The sequence below is a fragment of the Cyprinodon tularosa genome, unplaced genomic scaffold (genome assembly GCF_016077235.1).
Source record: "Cyprinodon tularosa strain WSP-4 unplaced genomic scaffold, ASM1607723v1 ctg192, whole genome shotgun sequence".
Classification (NCBI taxonomy): Eukaryota; Metazoa; Chordata; class Actinopteri; order Cyprinodontiformes; family Cyprinodontidae; genus Cyprinodon; species Cyprinodon tularosa.
Window position 1 is genome coordinate 1377484 of NW_024038688.1, and position 19980 is coordinate 1397463.

Here is a 19980-nt window from a genome sequence, read left to right on the forward strand (position 1 = left end):
GCAATCAGCCGAGGCCGACTGGGGTTAAATGAGAAGAAAGCAGAGATACAAAAAGGCGGACTCGCCAGGAAAAACACAGCCAGACAGACGAGCTCTGAGCCAACTCCCATGTCAGAGGATGTACTGCACATCAAGCCAGTCACAGTCAGGTAAACAGGACTACAGTCATGGCCAAAAGTATTGAGATTGACACAAATATTATATTTTCACATGATCTGCTGCCCTCTGGTTTTCATGTGTGTATGTCAGATGTTGTCATCACATACAGAAATACAACTGCAATTATATTATGAGTAACAAAGGCTTTTAATGACAGAATGAGTTAATGCAGCAAGTCAATATTTGCAGTGTTGACCCCTCTTCTTCAGGACCTCTGCAATTCTCCCTGGTATGCTCTCAATCAACTTCTGGACCAAATCCAGACTGATAGCGTCCATTCTTACACAATCAATGCTTGCATTTTGTCAGAATTCCTAGGTTTTCGTTTGTCCACCCGTCTCTTGATGATTGACCACAAGTTTTCAATGGGATTAAGATCAGGGGAGTTTCCAGGCCATGAACACAAAATCTCTATGTTTTGTTCCCTGAGCCAGTTAGATATCCCCTTTACTTTATGTCAAGGTGCTCCATCATGCTGGAAAAGGCATTGTTCATCACCAAACTGCTCTTGGACGGTTGGGAGAAGTTGCTCTCGGAGGACATTTTGGTTCCATTCTTTATTCATGGCTGTGTTTTTAGGTCAGACTGTGAGAGAGCCGACTCCCTTGGCTGAGAAGCAAACCCACACATGAATGGTTTCAGGATGCTTTACAGTCGGCATGAGACCAGACTGGTGGTAGCGCTCACCTCGTCTTCTCCCAGCAAGCTGTTTGCCAGAGGTCCCAAACAATCAGAAAGGGGATTCATCAGAGAAAATGACTTTCCCCCAGTCCTAAGCAGTCTACTCTCTGTACCTCTTGCAGAATATCAGTCTGTCCTGATGTTTCTCCTGGAGAGAAGTGGCTTCTTTGCTGCCCTCCTTGAGACCAGGCCTTGCTCCAAGAGTGTCCGCCTCACAGTGCGTGGAGATGCACTCACACCTGCCTGCTGCCATTCCTGAGCAAGCTCTGCACTGCTGGTAGCCCGATCCCGCAGCTGGAACACTTTTAAGAGACGGTCCTGGCGCTTGCTGGTCTTTCTTGGGCGCCTTGGAGCCTTTTTGGCAACAATGGAACATCGCTCCTTGAAGTTCTTGATGATGCGATAGATTGACAGAGGTGCAATCTTTCTAGCTGCAATTCTCTTTCCTGTTCGGCCATTTTTGTGCAGTGCAATGATGACTGAACGTGCTTCCTTATAGATAACCATGGTTCACAGAAGAGACAAAATAATGCCAAGCACCAGCCTCTTTTTAAAGTGTCCAGTGGTGTAATTCTTACTTAATCATGACAGATTGATCTCCAGCCCTGTCTTCATCACCACCCACACCTGTGTTAATGGAGCAATCACTGAAACCATTTTAGCTAGTCCTTTTAAGGCAGGGCTACAATTACGTTGAAATGTCTTTTGGTGGATAGAGTTCATTTTCTAGGCAAATATTGACTTTGCAATCAATTGCTGTTATGTGATCACTCTTTAGAACATTCTGGAGTATATGCAAATTGACTTATAGGCAATAAAAGGCAATAACAGTATATATATATATATATATATATATATATATATATATATATATATATATATATATATATATATATATATATATATATATATATATATATATATATATATATATATATATATATATATATATTTATTTATATTATACAGTCATTGGTACTTAAAGAATCCAAATGTACAGCTCTACTTGTTAAACAGATAAAAATGACACCTTAGCATTTGCCTGTTCTTCCTCTTTTCACCTCAATGGGTCCAAAATAATCAACTCTAACATTAGTAAATGGAGGTAAATCAGGAGTAATTCTCTGCTTTGGAAGGTCTTCCATCTTTTGGTTTACTGGTCTTGCATTGTGACGTCTGCAAAATTTGCATTCAGAAATCCCTTTTCTTATTGCAGTGTCCATGTAGAATGCAATATTTCCTCCTTACAGCAGCCAGAGTATGATTGCATCCACTGTGACCTAGTGTTTCATGAGTATGTCTGAGGATGAGCTTGGTTATGTGCTGATCTGTGCCGAGAATGATGGGATGTTTCTCTTCCATTGGCATGGCTCCTTTATGCAGTCTTCCTCCAACACATAGAAGATTGTCCTCCCAAATAGGATCCATCCTATGGATGGAACTTTGTTAGCTGATCACGCCCCTTTCAGCCAATCCTGCCATTTCCTCTTTTAACTGCTGTTGCTGGCAATAGCGTACGATGGAAAACTGCATATTTCTCATTCAGGCCATCTTGAGAAAATTTGTTGGTAGTCTTTGTCCTTCTACAACACTTGAGTAGGATGGACTTTAGCTCGTTAAACCAAGCGACTGATTTTTTCAGCTTTTGCCAATCAGAAAAGTAAATGATGAGCTGATCAGTAGGATTTAATTCATTACAAGATGACACATTCACAACTGCACTTTTATGGACTTCAGGATCGTCAACTTCTATCACAGGATTAAAGGAAGCTTGTGGCCATTCCTGGTCAGATTTCCATAAAAACTTGGGCCCTTCAAGCCAAATTTGATGTTCAATAAAGTCTGATATTTTCATTCCTCTTGAGGCAGCATCCGCTGGATTTCCCCCTGAGCAGATATGCCTCCATTGCGAAGGATGTGAAGCCTCTCTTATAGCAGAGACTCTATTTGCCACAAACACTTGAAATTGTGTGCTTTATTACATTTTGCATATATGAAACATACTCGCCTTTTTCTTCAAGCTAAGAATCGTCTGCTTTGCCATAGAAAAGTTATTGGGTAATGTCATAACTGGATTTCTTAGGGGTATGTTAAGAACATATCTGCCTTCCTTTAGATGTGCAGTGTAATCCATTATGTCCATAAATTTAAAATCCTCCCTTGACATATTTTTACCTGCTGAGGGTTTCTGATTAAAGTCATGATTTTACTGGTTTTGCAGCATTAGTGTGAGGGCTAGGTGCTGGACCCAAAATGCAGACAGCCAGGCTAGGAGAAAGGTGCAAAGTTTATTCTCTGGTTCACAGGCTGACAGTGAAGGAAGGTGTCTCTGGAAGCAGGGGCAGTTGGAGGTGGCAGGCAAGCTCTCTGCAGCAGTTGGAGTTGAGGGAGGTGGGTGGTGTGGCTTGGTAGCTAGAGACAGATCTGGAGCTGGATCCTGGGTAGACAGAGCACAGGTAAGATTAATTCTTTCTATTTCAAAAATCTGAAGAGATAATTTCCACGAGGGAGAGAAGTTGGCACATCTACCAACAAACGGTGACCATCAGGCAGTGAGCACACAGGTAGCCAGGCTTCAAATACTGCTCCAGAAGAAGATTAGTCTCAGCTGTGTGCAGCCAGCAACTCCCAAGCCACACCTATCAGAGAGAGAGAGGGGGAGAGGGGACTACCTAAACTGCACATAAACAGGCTCAGACACCACAATTAGCTCCAGATTTGTCACAGAAATTCTGTTCACAACTGCTGTTCTCCTCATTTCGTTTCCATGCGTCGGTCCATTGATGACCCATCCTAATACTGTCCTTATAGCATAAGGGCCATCCAATCTGCTGTTGATTACTTCCCAGGGCTCCATTAGCTTGGGTGCGTTGGTTAATATCAAAAACTCAACAGTAGCATCTATGTTGGGAATAGAAACCTTTGCAGCTGTAAAAGGCGGCCCCGTCCAGGAAACACACAGCCAGGCAGACAAGCTCCAAGGCAGCTCCCATGCCAGAGGACGAAGAGAGCACATCCACTCAGTCACGGTCAGAGAAACAGGACCGCACTGGAAAACAGGCCGATCTCCAACATCTATAAACAACGGTGTTGATGGAAGCAGCACAGCTGATGTTTCTTTCCAGGATGGAGTCACAGCCAAACAGGAACAGACGAGGCAAAGCTACTCTGAGGAAAAGCAGAGAGAGCAGAAGGTTAGAGATTGAACTAACAGATTCTGCAGAATAGGAGAACAGAGAGAGAATGAAGCAGAATGATGAAATGGGGGTCCCTATGTGCTCCAAAAGTCTAAGCCTATAGCAGCATAACTATAGAGATAGCTCAGCATATGCTTGAAGTGATTTGCCATCCTCTGACTTTATTGTATGCCAAGCCAAAACTTTTTCAATATAAGCATTAGCAAGCTTATACCATATCCAAAGTGTTCTTTTAGAAGTCGTTAGGCCATACTGTATCCATTTCAGGAGCCATATGCTGGCAGCTACGGACCAATTCCCTTGGCTGTCCTCTGGTAAATTGCTCCATATAATAAATACAGTCTGCTTTATTGGCCTTCCCTTCAATGTTTTGTTCAAATGCTTTTATAAAAATGTGATACTGAAATGGATCTCTATCAAAAACAGGAATGTCCCGTGGTGGAAGAGTCAAAAAACCTTGTTGATGCACAACTGCTTACATAATCCTATTCTGTTTCTCCATGGTGGTGAACATGTTACCTGATAAAGCTTGATCATTTGTTTGATCTTGAGTTACTGCAGTCTGTTTCCTTTCTTGAGCTGTATTTAATGGTTCCACTGACAAACAATATGCATCTTGGTTGTCTTGCCTGTATTGTAGTTTGTAGTCCTTTTCTTTAGGGTTTAGTGAGGGATTGATTTCTTTCCCCTTTCCAAATAAGAGTTCATGCCATTGGATTTTGCAGTTGAACGTCGATCCTCAATAGTTTAGCTGTGGCTGTAGCAAGCTCAGTTTCCATTTGAAGTTGCTCTTTATTCCTTTTTAGCAACAGCTCTTGGTCCTCCAATGCATGATGCTCCTTCAAAGCTGCCATATGAACTTAAAGAGCTGCCTTTTCTACGGCAGCTTTTATTCTTGCAGAGGGAGTACTTGATCTGGTCACACTGTTTTTACTTTTGCCCACATTGGAAATACTATCATTAGGATATATGTTATCAGGACAATCTTTTGTTTCATCAACCCCTTTTTCAACATTATGCCCTTGTTTTTGTATCACCCAAAGATTACTGTAGCATAATTGACAAAATCTGTATTAAAAATAATTTTTGCTTTAAACCAGGTTTCATGTTTTTCCTTTTCCTCTTGTGGCAATAAACCCATGATAGAATTGTGAACACCATATATTTCATCACACAACTCAGACATAACATTCAAAGTACTTTTCACTTCACAAACATTTCCCATTTCCATTAAACCTTTCATAGTTTCTCTTAACTTAATAGCCTTATTCAGTTTGACCTTTCTAATATTCTACAATTTTTCAATCTTCTCAGCCAAGGCCTTGGCAGTAAGTTTAACCACCCGTTTACCCAAATGGGTTTCAGTCTCAAGGCTACCAGCCTCTTGTTCTTTAAGAACATCTTCTTTTAAAGTTAAGTCAGTGTTTTTATTTGCATCAGAGTTTTCCATGGCTGAGCTGGATTTTAATGTCAGCCAAAAAAAAATCGTTTGTTTGTGAAGTTACTTATCTCTTTTTTTATTTTATTTAATTATTTATTTATTTTAATTCAAATGGCAACCAGTGCACTGGAATTACGCATTGCTACTTTAAATAGCCATGGCCTGAGTGTAGCGCTACACGTACCTATACGTGGAAAACCCACGTTTGTGTCACACCTGCGAAACCAAGCCACTGAAGCTCCTCAGGTTCCTTTACACTGTGATCATCCTGCTCGCTCTTCCACTGGTGGATGACAAACCCACGCTCACTGATAGCATCGCTCCTATTGCCCGCACAACCACTCCAATCAGTCGATCAGCATGCCGGTCATCCTCTACGCGCTGCTGCCTCCGCTGCGCCATCGCTCCTCTCCTCCCAAGCCGCCATCTTCCCGCAACACAGGTGCCGACAGGTGACAGCCAGCCACACCAGCATAATTAGGAAGGAATCATGTGGTCCAATAATACGAGACACTTGACCTATGTCTCGATGTCCTTTCCACAAGCTTAACTTGGGACTGTGGTTTGATTTTATTTGTAGGGGCTAAGCCCATGCTTAAAGCCACTGGAGTGTTTTTAAACCGGAATCTTGACGCGCTTTGCCAGGATAAGATGGTGTAAACAGGAAATGTCCAGACTATGTTTTGCTGTTTAAAGGCTGATTTATTCCCACTCTTGCTGCTTATAAAACAAAAAAGATATACAACAGCCAGCTGTGAGTTGATAGCGTTTCCCCGCCAAGCGGTCAAACCGATTTGCCCTTTCCGGTGAAACACACGCTCATACACACATCATTTCCCTTCTTTTATAGAGCTTAAACTTAATGGCTTCTACAGACTACAGACACTTTATAACTTTGAGGCTAAAAAATTTAAATAAATGAATAATTAGAATTTAAACAGTCAAAAATGTATTTTTTATTCATTTTAACCTTGGGAAAGCCACACTAAAATGATGCTGAGGAGATCTATACATTATTAAACGTTCTTATCTAACAAAAAATCTGAAAGAAAAGAAGGTACAATTTGGAGCACTCAGGTCCTCAAATATAATTATAAATATATGCTTGGATATTTGGCAGATCAACAGGATTTTACTTATATATCAGACAGTTTCATTAACCACTTCGTAAACATGAGGACGGCAACTGTGTCTCTGCAGCGGGAACATTGGAAACCGGCGTCCAAAAGGATCTGACTGAGGAGAAACGCTATGAGAAGCTGACTGTGGAGAAAGGACACTATGAGAAGCAGACTGTGAAGAAAGGGCACTATGAGAAGCAGACTGTGGAGAAAGGACACTATGATAATCTGACTGGGGAGAAGGGCTCTGGCTTGGGGGCTGGCCCGCTAAAGGGCTCTGGCTCAGTGACAGCTGGCTGGCAGGGAGCTCTCCAAAAAAAAATTGGGACTCCTTGAGACAAGGAGCTCTTCTCTGGGGGTGTGGAGTTAGGAACTTGAGCTTGGGGCTTGAGAGTTTTTTGTTTTTTTTTAAACAGTGTCCTGTCTGACAATGTGGCAATAAGAATATATGTCTTGATGCCAAGAAGAGCCCAACAGATTGTATTGTCACAATTGGAGGAGTACGGCTATTGTCATAGTGTTCCACTTGTTTTATGCATATAAATAGCTTTATTATAATTATACAGGCAGTATTATAGATTATATGGACGCTGCAATGTAAGCAGAACAGAAGATGAAAAGCAGGGGGGAAAAAGGATAAAAGAAAGAGGAGATAAAAGGGAGATAATGATAAAATATTTTCAGTCTGCTTCATCACGTGCAAAGAGATGTAAAAAGAACAGCACAAACAACGGACATGGTACAAGACATAAATTAGAGTAACGCCTAGATACTATCGCTGAAGTATAAGTGTTATTATTTAATCTGACATTTACTCTGTGGTACCTGAAGATCAGAATATGGGCTTTCTGTGTGGAAGTGAATCTCTACCTGGAACCAAGCACCTGTAGTTGTTTGTGAGAGTGCACTTGTGCATGTAAAGTTTATCCAAAGAAAAAATGCTCAATAGTGGTTGTGAAGAGCTGAAGAGGCAATCTTATGGTAAATTCCCGGATACCAGCCTTTTTTTTTCTCCAGTGATTGTTAAGAGTCTAAAGAACCACTTGTGGCTACCATAGATGTCCAACATACCAGCATTACGACAGACTTGGATGTAGAACTATTATTGTGACATTGCAACCCCAGCAATCTTCAGAGCACCAGTGTGCCTGCATGTGTTTCTAACCATCTTTATATGGGCGTATTGTGTGTGTGCTTACCTTTTGTGTCCTGGTCCACCTCCTTATATTTTAGATTTATTTTCTAAATCATCTATTAACATACCATTCTTCTTGGTGCACACTGGGCTTTGGTTGCTTTCAAAACAAAATCTTGTCAACCGTGGAGTGCTTACTGACGTTACACTCAAATCATGTTAGATGACAATACTTCCTACTTTTTTTGGCAAAACATTTGCCAGTCTCTGTCCTCACTATTGATAGGTTTCTTTTTAAACATAAACTTAAAGACTTTTTATTGAGAGGTCAGACATGTGAACATTAATAATCTAACTGAACTGATCTTGTTTCTGTAATGTTTTAGTGTGTAATTTGTTCTGTTGTTTCTAGTGTACAGTCACTGTGTTTTATGTAAAAGCCTAACTGTGGACAGGCATTGAGAATTAGCCTTAGCTAAAATGTTGTAGTGTGTGACATGATTCATGAAACATACTTGTCCCTATCAAATAAACGAATAGGATAAAATAAAAAATAAATAAAATATGTTGACAAAGCCAACTGTGATGAATTCTTTTAATTCGAGGTTAAACAAATAACTTTGTGAAGGTTTTGGTTTTATTGGAAGTCTTTTCTATCAGAAAATGACGCAGCTACCATACCAGCAGCACTGGCTAGCTGTCATATTCTGTTTTAGTAAACAAGTCAGAATCAGCCACTCCCTGGATCTTATTTACCTATCTGGTATTCTTATCTTCACCTAAATTTGTACATTTATGTTTTAAAAATTACTGTAGAGAATCGTTTTTAAAAAGTCCTCATAAGAAAGATTCCAAGCCTATTTACAATTTACAAAAATTCAAATAATCAATTGACTCAAAAATGAAATATCCACACTTCATTTAAAAGTTTATGTGCTTCTTTTATTATACTTTTAGCAAGGAATGAAAAATAGTAAAATTTAAAACATTCATAAAAAAATATTTAAATCAAGATCCTAACCATTCATAATGCTGAGAGTGAGGAAGTCTAGGAAAGGCGTTTATGGTTTTGGTGAAGCAGACATATTGTTAATTCCACAGACAGAAAGTTCTGGCAGATTACTTCAGGTCCTTTGGGTGCAGGGTTCATAAGTTGATGAATTTGCTCATTTGAGTGCTTACAACCAGGTTTGATGGGTCACCAGGCAATCTCTCTGTTTGGCAGCTTAAGACCATGATCCATTTTACTCAATAGGATGGAAGCACCAGACATATGAGATTGAAAACTCTGGAACAATCTAGTGCCCCCCATTGAATTCAATTTGGTCTTCTTTTTTTTTTTTTTTTGCAGAAATCTGGTTGAACTCTTGGCTAGTCCCCTGAAGTGCTGAGGAGCCTTATCTTTGTCCATGGATTTTCTTAGGCCTGTGTCTTCTCAAGTCCTCTCTTAGGTATGCTCCAAAGTTCACATCTGTCAAACCAACTGAAAACACTTCTCTTTTCTTTCCCCCTGTATATACTTTTCAGATTCATGAGCATATATTGCTTGAAGGTTTACCCACATGAGCAGAACTTCTGCACCCTGTATTTCTACCCGCAGAGTTTCTATCCTTATCCTTTGATATACAAATTTCCAGTTTGAGAAACACCAGATATAGTTAGCCTCTCTTGTCTCCTAAAATCCCCCAGCCCAGCCTTACCCTCTCGTTCTTCTCTCCTAGTCATCTGGCCGTAGGATGTTGAACTAAGTACATTCAAAGCTCACTCAATACATCCATAACCATGTTACAGATACATAAAATATTATTAAATTTCATTGCCTTGTTACTCTTTAAAGCTTTTAATTACAGTCAAAATAGAATCACTTAATTTATTGCGAGTTGTCTATGTAAAGCGCCTTGAGATGACTTGTGTTGTGAATTGGTGCTATATAAATAAACTGAATTTATTTTAATATTAATTGAATAAATACAATTTGGAGCACTTTCCCACATGAAATGGATAAGAGGGTAGAGATTAATCTGCATAGTGTATTTAAAGTATAAATTATATTTTAACCTGAAACATGGAAAGATCTATGCTCCAACTCATACTTTTCTGCTAAACAAGATAAAGAGCCTTCAGAGAAGGAGACGGGCAAAAGTCGAAATCACTGAGAAAAATGTGGCAAATATAAAGACCAAGTTCTGGCAGAGAAATATCAGACATGCATGGTCAGGGATGAAGATGATCCCTGGCTTAAAGCGGAGCTAGGGACTATCCGGCAGATGGAAATCTGGGCAGAGAAATTGAACAGAGCCTAGAAGGCCTGTGCAGAGCAGCTCTGTGGGATTCTACAAAACCCCTCTTCAATCGGAGTCTTACCCATCATACAGCTCTAGTGATGTGGAAGACCTTCTGCCTTGTTCCAGTATCAAAGAAAACTAAGCCAACAGTCATCAGTGACTGTAGACCTGTCGCCCTGACACCCCATATCTTAGAGATCCTCCTGTTGGTCGACATCAGTAAACAAACAAGTACATTTGAGTACCTCCTACAACTTGCTTGTTGCAGGGGAGTTGGAGTGGATAATACCATCATACACCTGCTTCAACAAATCAACTGTCATTTACACAAGGCAGACATTACTGTGAGGATTGTTTTCTTTGATTTCTCAATGCATTTAACATGACCAGGCCTGATTTGCTTTGTAAGTAACTCTAGAATGCCTGAACAGTCGTTCAAAGACTACCTGGCAAACAGAGAAAAAGTGGAGGTGGTTATGGAGTATAAGTGCCTAGTTGCATAGGCCGTGACTTTCTTCTAGGAACCCCTCTAGAACCTCTAAGAAGAATTATTTGTAACATGAAGAATATTTTCAGAAGAGGTGAAGACCAACTAAGTGTGTTTGGTTAAAGGCTTCTCCAAATTTGCTCCAACACAGACTATTACAGAATCTTTCTGCTTTATAGCGATTACCATTGAGGATAAGTTGTTGAGACACACCCAATGAGTTACAACATTTAATTTACTTTTGGGATTAAGAAAGTTTTTTTTTTTTTTATTAAATATAATTTATTAATGGTAGACATGTTTCCTAATGATTCTTTAGCACCAGATATTAAAAGCAAACAGTCAAATTTGGTCATGATTTTTCCTAGAAAATCCAAGACATATTTTATAAATACTTTGATTTACTCTACTTTATCTCAGAATGTGTAGAAACATTAACTGATTGTGGTTTTGATCAAATCACATACCTATTATATTATATACAAATATCATATTAGATGTAGTAATGGAAATGACTGTTGCGAACATGACAATGTTTAGCATTTCTTTTAAAATCTCACAAAATATTAACATGCTCTCTCTTTTAGACTTGGCACATGAAATATAATCAAAGTGCACATTATAAAATAGTAATATTCTCATTATCTGCACATTTAAAGGAAATATGAGGTGATTGGAAATAATAATCAATACGTTCCACTTTTTTAGAAAACTTTATCTTGATTTTTTTTTTTCTTTCCCTTTCTTCCATGGAGCTATCAGTGCTATCTTGCTACGGGTTCTCCTGTCACATTACTGCTGATGTGGTTGCAAGAAGCAAAAGTTTACAAAAAAGTTAAAAGTTGCATTTTGTTATGGATGGTGGGTGTTTTTATCATATTCCTGCCTTTGACAAATTCTTTAGCGGCTGGGAATCATGCGTTAATGTTCTTGTTGTTTTTTGTTTAATATTTAACAAGCTGTTTTTGTTGAATACATTTTACTGATGTCTGTTCAGATAAACCCTGGTTTTGGAGAACTATTCATTCTGTATCTTGGTACTGTACCAATCTTCATATTTCATGAAATGAAGCATCTACTTTTTACATCAGTTGTATTCACAAGCTGCTGAACCAGCTCACTAATCTCTTTGTTGTGATTGCTTGTCAGTAGTGTTGTTTCCTTTGGAGTTTGGGCCTTTTTCATCTCTTCTTCTTGTTTTGACAGCATGTCCTTCAGTTTTTTCCGATTCTCTCTATTTTTGGTCACACATTTTACCAAGTCAGCAATTTCCCTCCTGTGCTTGTTTTCATTCACTTCTTTCAGGGCCTCAAGCATATTATACTTTCCATGCTGCTCTAGCATCTGGGCTTCAAATTCTTTAGAATATTTCTCTTTGAAATCATTAAACTCTTCAGCCTCTCGTCGGGCTTCCTCCTTGTATCTTCCTTCTATTTTTTCTAAATCTTGCTTGTATACATCTCTCAGTATCTGCATGTTCATAAACATCTTTTCATCTATTATTTTCTTTTGTCTTTGTAAATCTTCCTTCATCTTTTCATAATCATTTTTAAGTTTTTCATCTTTCTTTTGCTTCTTTTTGTCATCTTTATCCCATTTCCGCCTCATAGCTTCCATTTTTTTCTCCAACATGTCATTTTGGTAAACTTTGCCAATCAAAGACTCTTTCTCACGTTTCCATTTGGCTGCTTCTTCTTTTCTCCATTCCTGCTCTTTATTTTTGTCTTCTTCAGCCTCTTTTAGTTTCTTCTCTATCTCCTTTATTTTCTCTTCTTTCTCCTTAATCTCATTTTCATTTTGTGCTTTCAAATTTCTCTCCATATCATTCTTTTCCTTCTCAAATCTTTCCTCTAATTTCTTCTTGTCTCTGTGCAGTTCTTCTTCTTTCTCTTTGTGAATTTGAATGATTTTTTTCTGTATGGCTGTTTCAGCCTCTTGCAGCATCTCATTGGTGAAGCATCCATTTTTAGCCACCATGATGTCAATCTTTCTCATCAGCTCTGTTACTTGTCTGCGGTTTTGGATGTCTTTGTTGTCAAACACATGGTATCTTCCTTCACAGTCATTAATAAGCTTTTTAAAGGTTTCATCACAGTCATTTTTCAAATACTCTTCAATTGACTGTTGACCTTTAAGTGAATCTCCTCTGGTCAGAAGGATGATGATGAATTTTCCGGAATTCATTCCAAAGCTTTTTTTAATAAGTTCTAATGTCATTTTCTCATCTGGTGTGTGTCTTGCTCCAATTTGTACCACCACCAAGAAGACATGGGGGCCTGGAGCCAGAAGGCTGATACATTGAAACAATTCTTTTTGTATTTCTTCCTGTGAAAAACTGTTGTCAAACAAACCAGGAGTGTCCACCACAGCAACAGGACGACCGTCAACCTCACCCTCGGATTTCTTACAACGCTTTGTGATCGAAATTTGGCTTACTTTGTGCTCAAACTCTTCTCTGCCTAAGATAGTGTTTCCTGAAGAGCTCTTCCCAGATCCAGTCTTCCCAATCAGAACAATCCTGAGACGCTCATATGTCCACTTGTCTCCTGTAACAGATGGCAGAGGGTCAGCTTACATCAAAATGATCTGAAACATTTTATTAGAACATTTAATCAGAACTGAAGAAAAGAGCAAAACAAATACAGCAGATAATCTATATTTTAGATTAATTATGATGTCTATTCAATTGTTAGGTCTCTTATTATTCTGATAAAGATGGAGCGGTGAAACAAGACCAGCTTCAACTCAAGATGCAATGCTGTTGAAATTTTGAGCAAATGATCAACATATTTACAGGAACTACATGACAACTTCAATATTTTTGGTGCTGTGCTTTTTCAATTGAAGGTGGATACATGAGTCAAGTGTTAAGGAGAAGTCCGGGGCAATCCCAAGGCGCTCCCAGGCCAGCTGAGAAACATAGTCCCTCCAGCGTGTCCTGGGTCTCCCCCTGGGCCTCCTTCCGGTTGGACATGCCTGGAACACCTCACCAGGGAGACGTCCAGGAGGCATCCTCATCAGATGCCCGAGCCACCTCAACTGGCTTCTCTCGACGTGGAGGAGCTGCAGCTCTACTCTGAGTCCTCCCCAGAGGACTGAGCTCCTTACCCTATCTTTAAGGGAGAGCCCAGACACACTATGGAGAAAACTCCCTTCACCACCCTGGTGAGGTGTTCCAGGCATGTCCCACCAGGAGGAGGCCCAGGGGACTACCCAGGACACGCTGGAGGGACTATGTTTCTCTGCTGGCCTGTAAGCGCTTTGGAATTCCCCCAGAGGAGCTGGCCAAAGTAGCTGGGGAGCGGGAAGTCTCGGCCTCCCTACTGAAACTGCTACATCCGCGACCCGACCCTGGATAAGCAGAAGAGGATGGATGGATGGATGGATGGATGGATGGATGGATGGATGGATGGATGGATGGATGGATGGATGGATGGATGGATGGATGGATGTATGGATGGATGGATGGATGGATGGATGGATGGATGGATGGATGGATGGATGGAACATCAGAGGCACACGGAGAATGAGGCTGTGCATGAATTAAATGTAGGGGGAACTATGATATTGCAACAGTTAGAAAAAACCCAAATATTGACATCTTACTTTTCATTTAAGTGGGGTTAGTGAAACCTTTGCGCATGTGTAACTCTTTATTTGTAAGACAAAGTAAGAGAACCCCTTTTCATTCTGTCTGCAGGCATTGGCTGCAAACCATTGAAATCTGTGCAATCAGTGGTTTCTTGTGTTGTCACCAACTTCTCCAATAACATAGAACAAGTCAGCAGATTTTTTTACCAGTAATCGGAAAAGTTGCTAGAGGGACTGAAAAGGCAGTAAATATTGTGATAAAGTTTTTTAAACTATCTATAGTGTGTTAAACTGCCTTTTTGCTACCTTTCTTTGAAGTATAATTAGATTTTGTGTGTGTTTGTGTGTGTCTGAAGTGTCGTTTGAATGTGCCTGAAGTGAAATTTGTCAATAATGGACCAATGAGAAAACATTTTGGGAAGGCAATGCTTGTGGGAGATGTAGTGTCGCAGAGTCACATTTAAATTTGCTTTTTCTTTCAAATGACATTTGAGAAAACTAGATTTAGCTAGTAAGTTGATTAATTATTGTTACAAATGCTTCACATTTCTGAGATTGTTATTCCCTAATGGAATTTCTGTAAGCCTTTAATGACAAATATATATATATATATATATATATATATATAAATATATATATATATATATATATATATATATATATATATATATATATATATATATATTTATTATCCACAAAATCTAAGAAAAAAACATGTTTAAGAATACGTACCACCGATCCGAGTCTCTGCTGACATAATGGAAAGTTGGTTCTGTGGTTCAGCAATTTCTATTTCTTTAATTTGGAGTTTATCCAAGTAGGCTTCTATGAGGGTTCCTGAGGTGTAGCATCTTTGCTCACTATTTATTACACGATCTATTACTTTAGAGAACTGCTTACTGTCACAGTTTTTTATGACAGTGTATCCTTTTCCACATTTCTTGGTAAGCTCCTTGATGTCTTTATGTTTTTTAAGATTTTTTACCACATCTGGATGTTCAGGATCCAAATCTGTAGTGAACAGAATCATTATGCTGTTATCAATCCGAGAGCTGAATGTGTCCTGGATGGTCTGTAACTCTCCCTTGTCTTCATCAGTGAGGGGACCCACAGGTAGGACCAGGATGAAGGCGTGGACACCCTCAGGATCACAGAGGGAGATACACCTGAATGATTCCTCCATCACTTCCTGCTGAGGTTTTCCATACAAGGCAGGCAGCTCCACCACAGAAACCCAACGTCCACGAACCTCTCCCTGGTTTCTAACACACACTGATGAGCTGGAGGCTGAAGGAAGATCTGTCTGACCTAGAATGGCCTTGGCTGCTGAGGTTTTTCCTGCTCCTCTTCTGCCAAATAGAACCAGGTTTATGGATGGAAGTGACTGGTCACATGTTGATGCTGCTCTGTCATCTTTGATGCTAAGGAAGGCACTGCTGTCTCTCTTTACAATATCTTCAATCTTCCCCATTAATGTCTGGTGATTATTTTCAGACAGGCTGTACTGTCTTCCTTCACATTCTCTCATTAATGAATTAAAGGCAATAGCTGTTTTATTCCCTTCTTCAGTTACGATAACAACTGAGTGTTTAAAGGCATCTTCACCAAACGAGCTAAGGGTGGCCTTCAGAAACCTTCTGTCCTTCTCTGTGAACTTTGAAGGATTCACTAAGAGCAGCAGAACATTTGGTCCAGGAGGACAAAGATTAACACAGCTTCTCAGGTCTTCTTTTTGGACTTGTCCCATCTGATTTTCTGGAGGTGTCACAATAGTTAAGACCTTTCCTTTCCATAGCCCGTGCTCAACTGGTTTATTTTGATGAGATGCGGATGAAATGTCTGAACCAGTTTTCTGTAAGATTAAGTTACAGAGGTGTTTCTTGGTTGACAGATTTGCTCCAAAAAGCATAATCCTGAGACTTTGACCTGTGAAATAATAGAATAAAGAAAAAGATAAGCAGAAATCTGAAATTTCTGACACAATGACAAGCTATACCTTGCTAGTCTTATGTGATTAAATTAATATACTCCCTTCCACTGTCATGATTGTCTTTCCTTTAATGAGACTCCTTCTGACTGAATTAGGATCAGTTAGTCATACTGTTACATATATTAGTAGGGCTCCATTTATGGATTCTTCAGCAAAAAACGTGTTTTTTATGTTATTGTAGTTTCATTTCTTTGGAAGGGATCACAATCTAAAGCAAAATGATTCATGTAGGAATTACATGGTGATGATTCTGAAAAGGAAGTAAAACCCTCATCGAAATTAATTCACGTGGACAGTTTTCTTGCTCTAGAACAGATTATTATGTAGTTGATTTTTGCTCTGATAAAGGTTTAACCAGAGTAGAAGATCATACACACAATGAAAGGTTGATTCAAGCATATAAAGTGAATCTGTGAATTCTAATCTGTGATTATTTTTATCCTGTTTTGCCCAAGAAGTTATTTATTAACCATAACTAGGCTTAAGAGTAGGTCTAGCAAGTATTACTACTTTCACAAATGAATTAATCAACCAGATCCCAGAAAAAAATCCCACCCATACAAGGAACTGCAACTTTGGGGGTTCTGGAGCTCTCGCAGCAGGTGTTTTTGCACAGATTTGCTGCTGCTCCAGGCTCACCTTACCTATTTTGTGGGAATGATTCATCGCCCTGTTTTGGGCACTCTGACCTAAACAAACATGGACCAAGTGCAGGAGAGAAATGCATGCCCACTCAGGGAAAAATTCATCAAAATGTCAACGACAGGGGCTTGAAATCTGTGGTCTTCATAAAGATTGGCTTGTTGCTGGTCATTATGAAGTGAAAGTGTAATTCTAGCTTAGATCATTTTAAGCTAGAAGTACAACTGTGTAGTAACAACTAATTCTGTCTGTATATAAATAATCCTACTGTAAAGTTTGTCCTGATGCCAAAGGCTGGTGTTTTTTATGGATGCAGTAATCATACATTGGAGGTAGATAAACCATATTTCCATTGTTTTTGTACAAAGAAATGACCGAAAAGATCGGCTTGGGTGCAAGCTTTTCAACGGATAGGCAAAAAATGTCTAAACCTGGAGTCTAAATTCAAGGTGTGTGTTGTAAGCATTGATATTGTATCTTAACTTGTTCTGCTTCATTCTATCACTCAAACATCCCTCATTCTCCCACTCTGCAGAATCTGTTAGTTCAATCTCTAACATTCTGCTCTCTCTGCTTTTTCTCATAGTAGCTTCATCTGGTCTTTTCCTGTTTGGCTGTGACTCCATCCTGGAGAGAAATATCAGCTGTGCTGCTGCCATCAACACCTTTGTTTAACTGGATGTGCTCTCTTCATCCTCTGACATGGGAGCTGGCTCGGAGCTCGTCTGCCTGGCTGTGTGTTTCGTCTCTGCTTTTTTTCTGTATCTCTGCTTCTGTCTCCTTGAACCCCTGTCGGCTTTAGCAGAATGCTGCTCATACTGAGCCTCTTTCTGCTGGAGGTTTCTTGCTGTTAAAAGGGACTTTTTCCTCTCCACTGTCGCTACAAGCAACGTAGCAACAAGCAACGAAGAGTCAATGAGTCGATGCAATCAACTGGTTTTCCTTAGATAGGAAACTTTTAATCAATCTGACTGTATGATCTTGTCGTATTGTCTCTGTAATCTTACTTGAGATGACGTGTTGTATTGCTCATAAATAAAAAAAATTAAACTGAAATGAATCCCAGACACTAACCAGTTGCAGCTTTCTCTCCCCACTCCCCAGCTGTCCTAATTTTACTTCCCACAATTAGCCCAGAGGCTACCCTCAGTCAGCCATAGGCTATCTACGCACTCTATCTCTGGCAGGCAGACTTATCACATATTACACCCTGCTTCCTGGATTCTCTGCAGTTAGCCTCTATAGCTAGCCTCCATCAGCTGTAACCTCTTTCAGCCATGGCCCTCTCACTATTGGATAAGAGCTAATTTCTTATCATATCTGCCATTATTTTTTGCTAGAAGATTTTATTGGTCTTCTTTACGATTATTTATTTATTGGCATCTTTACAATGCAAACAATATTTAAAATCTACTAAGAATAGTCTACCTCTGTGGTAGCAGATGTTTACCGCTCCTAAGATGGCAGCGATCATCACTAGGTTGACATATTGCTGTGTCATATCACCGCAATGTGTTTTGAAAATTTCAAGGGGCCCTGTAGACACAGTTTCAGGAAACTTTCCGAACCCTTATAATGGGTAATATTTCACCACACCCAACTGATGTGCAAAATAAGTTGAGTATTTTTTATATGTTCAAAAGGCTATGTTATTTGTCAGGAGCCAAAGACTGAAAAACGGATACAAAAATTAGAGTAAGCTCTTGCAATGTTTTTGCAGGGCCTAATTATTTAAAAGCTTGTGAGCTTTGTTTTTCTTACTTAAATTGTAGGAACTAAATCACCTCCATTTACAGTTTAGTATGGTCCACCACACCCTTGCGCGGAAGTTTTACAGTATATCAAACGGATTAAATAGTGGAAAAAATATTTGAACAAGATAATATACAGGGATTCTCAATGCAAATTGTAAAACTGACAGATCAAAAGTTGACATTGCACCAATGAACATGTGGGATAGCTAGTCTGGCATGGCATGTAAAATATTAGCTGACTAACAAAATTACAGTCAAATTGATTGTTTTTACATTAATCCCTTGCAATATTTTATCATATAAAGGTCTGGTTTAAAATGTTTACTTTGTTATAAGACTATACGTTTATCCTGCACATGTAATTTTGAGTGATTCATTATGCTGTCTGAACAGCAGTCCCTCCTGACATGTGAAAATGAGTGTTTGGAAAATACCTGTTTAGGAAGACTCGCTTCAAAAAGCCCCAACTACAACTTGCTTTTCCGGCACTGTAAACTAAACTTCTACTTTCTCCAATCGGGAAGGGATGATATCTGCCACTGCTCAACGATTCTGGCTCAAAGTTAATTCTAAGTGACTCTTTAGGCAGATTATCTGCACCAGTAGCAACTATTTTTTTTTATTTTTATTATAGCTCACGTCTAACTTGTGAACATAATTCTTTTTCTATGAGAGGACCATTCGGTCCCCAGTGGTGTCAAAAATACACACATTTGTTACTTAAAGGAATAGTACACCCAAAACATGATTAGCCTTCATTTTCTACTCACCCCCATGCTGAACAACACTCTGGAGTACTTTTTTGATATCTCAAATGCATCTGGAGATCTGGGAGGCTTCTTGCTGTCTGCTGACATTCAAATAATGGAGGTCTACGGTGCCCGAGACAGAAAGGTCCATAAAAGTCCACAAAAAACGTGTCAATATTCCACCATTCTGCTCGTCCAATGTATTCCAAGTGTCCTGAGTGGGTAGCATCCAGAATTTACTCGAATGAAGTCATTTAGAATGTTTTTAGAGCATAAACAGTAGTGTATAGGATTTCCTGAAAGCGCGCACATGCGCGTTCACGACGCTACGGAAGCCGGCAGACCAAACCAGATGAAAGTGCGCATTCAGCGTCTGCTGTTCCAATAATGCAAGCGTAGAAGAAGAAATGTGCTGTTTACCTGTGCAAAGAAAGAAACAACGAAAGAAAAATGTCTGAGGACTTCAGTGTTGAGGAAGAGCATGAGTTCTTTGCCGAGCTGAATGCGCTGGTTTGGTCTGCCGGCTTCCGTAGCGTCGTGATCGCGCATGTGCGCGCTTTCAGGAAGTCCTATACACTACTGTTTATGCTCTAAAAACATTCTAAATGACTTCGTTTCGAGTAAATTCTGGACGCTACCCACTCAGGACACTTGGAATACATTGGACGAGCAGTATGGAGGAATATTGACACGTTTTTTGTGGACTTTTATGGACCTTTCTGCCTCGGGCGCCATAGATCTCCATTAT

The 19980-nt window shown here is 39.6% G+C and overlaps 1 protein-coding gene across 2 annotated transcripts in view; it reads right to left on the reverse strand.

Annotated features, from left to right (window-relative positions):
- Nucleotides 1-9065: 9065 nt before the first annotated feature.
- Nucleotides 9066-19980, reverse strand: part of LOC119782376 (GTPase IMAP family member 8-like) — a 30038-nt gene continuing 19123 nt past the window's right edge. For both annotated transcript variants that reach the window (XM_038283326.1, XM_038283325.1), the window contains 2 exons: nucleotides 14830-16023; nucleotides 9066-13052 (listed from right to left, as the gene is read on the reverse strand). In XM_038283326.1, coding sequence (XP_038139254.1) covers nucleotides 11566-13052; nucleotides 14830-16023 — 2681 coding nt within the window. In that variant the 3' untranslated portion in view covers nucleotides 9066-11565. The remainder of the gene's footprint in view (nucleotides 13053-14829; nucleotides 16024-19980) is intronic.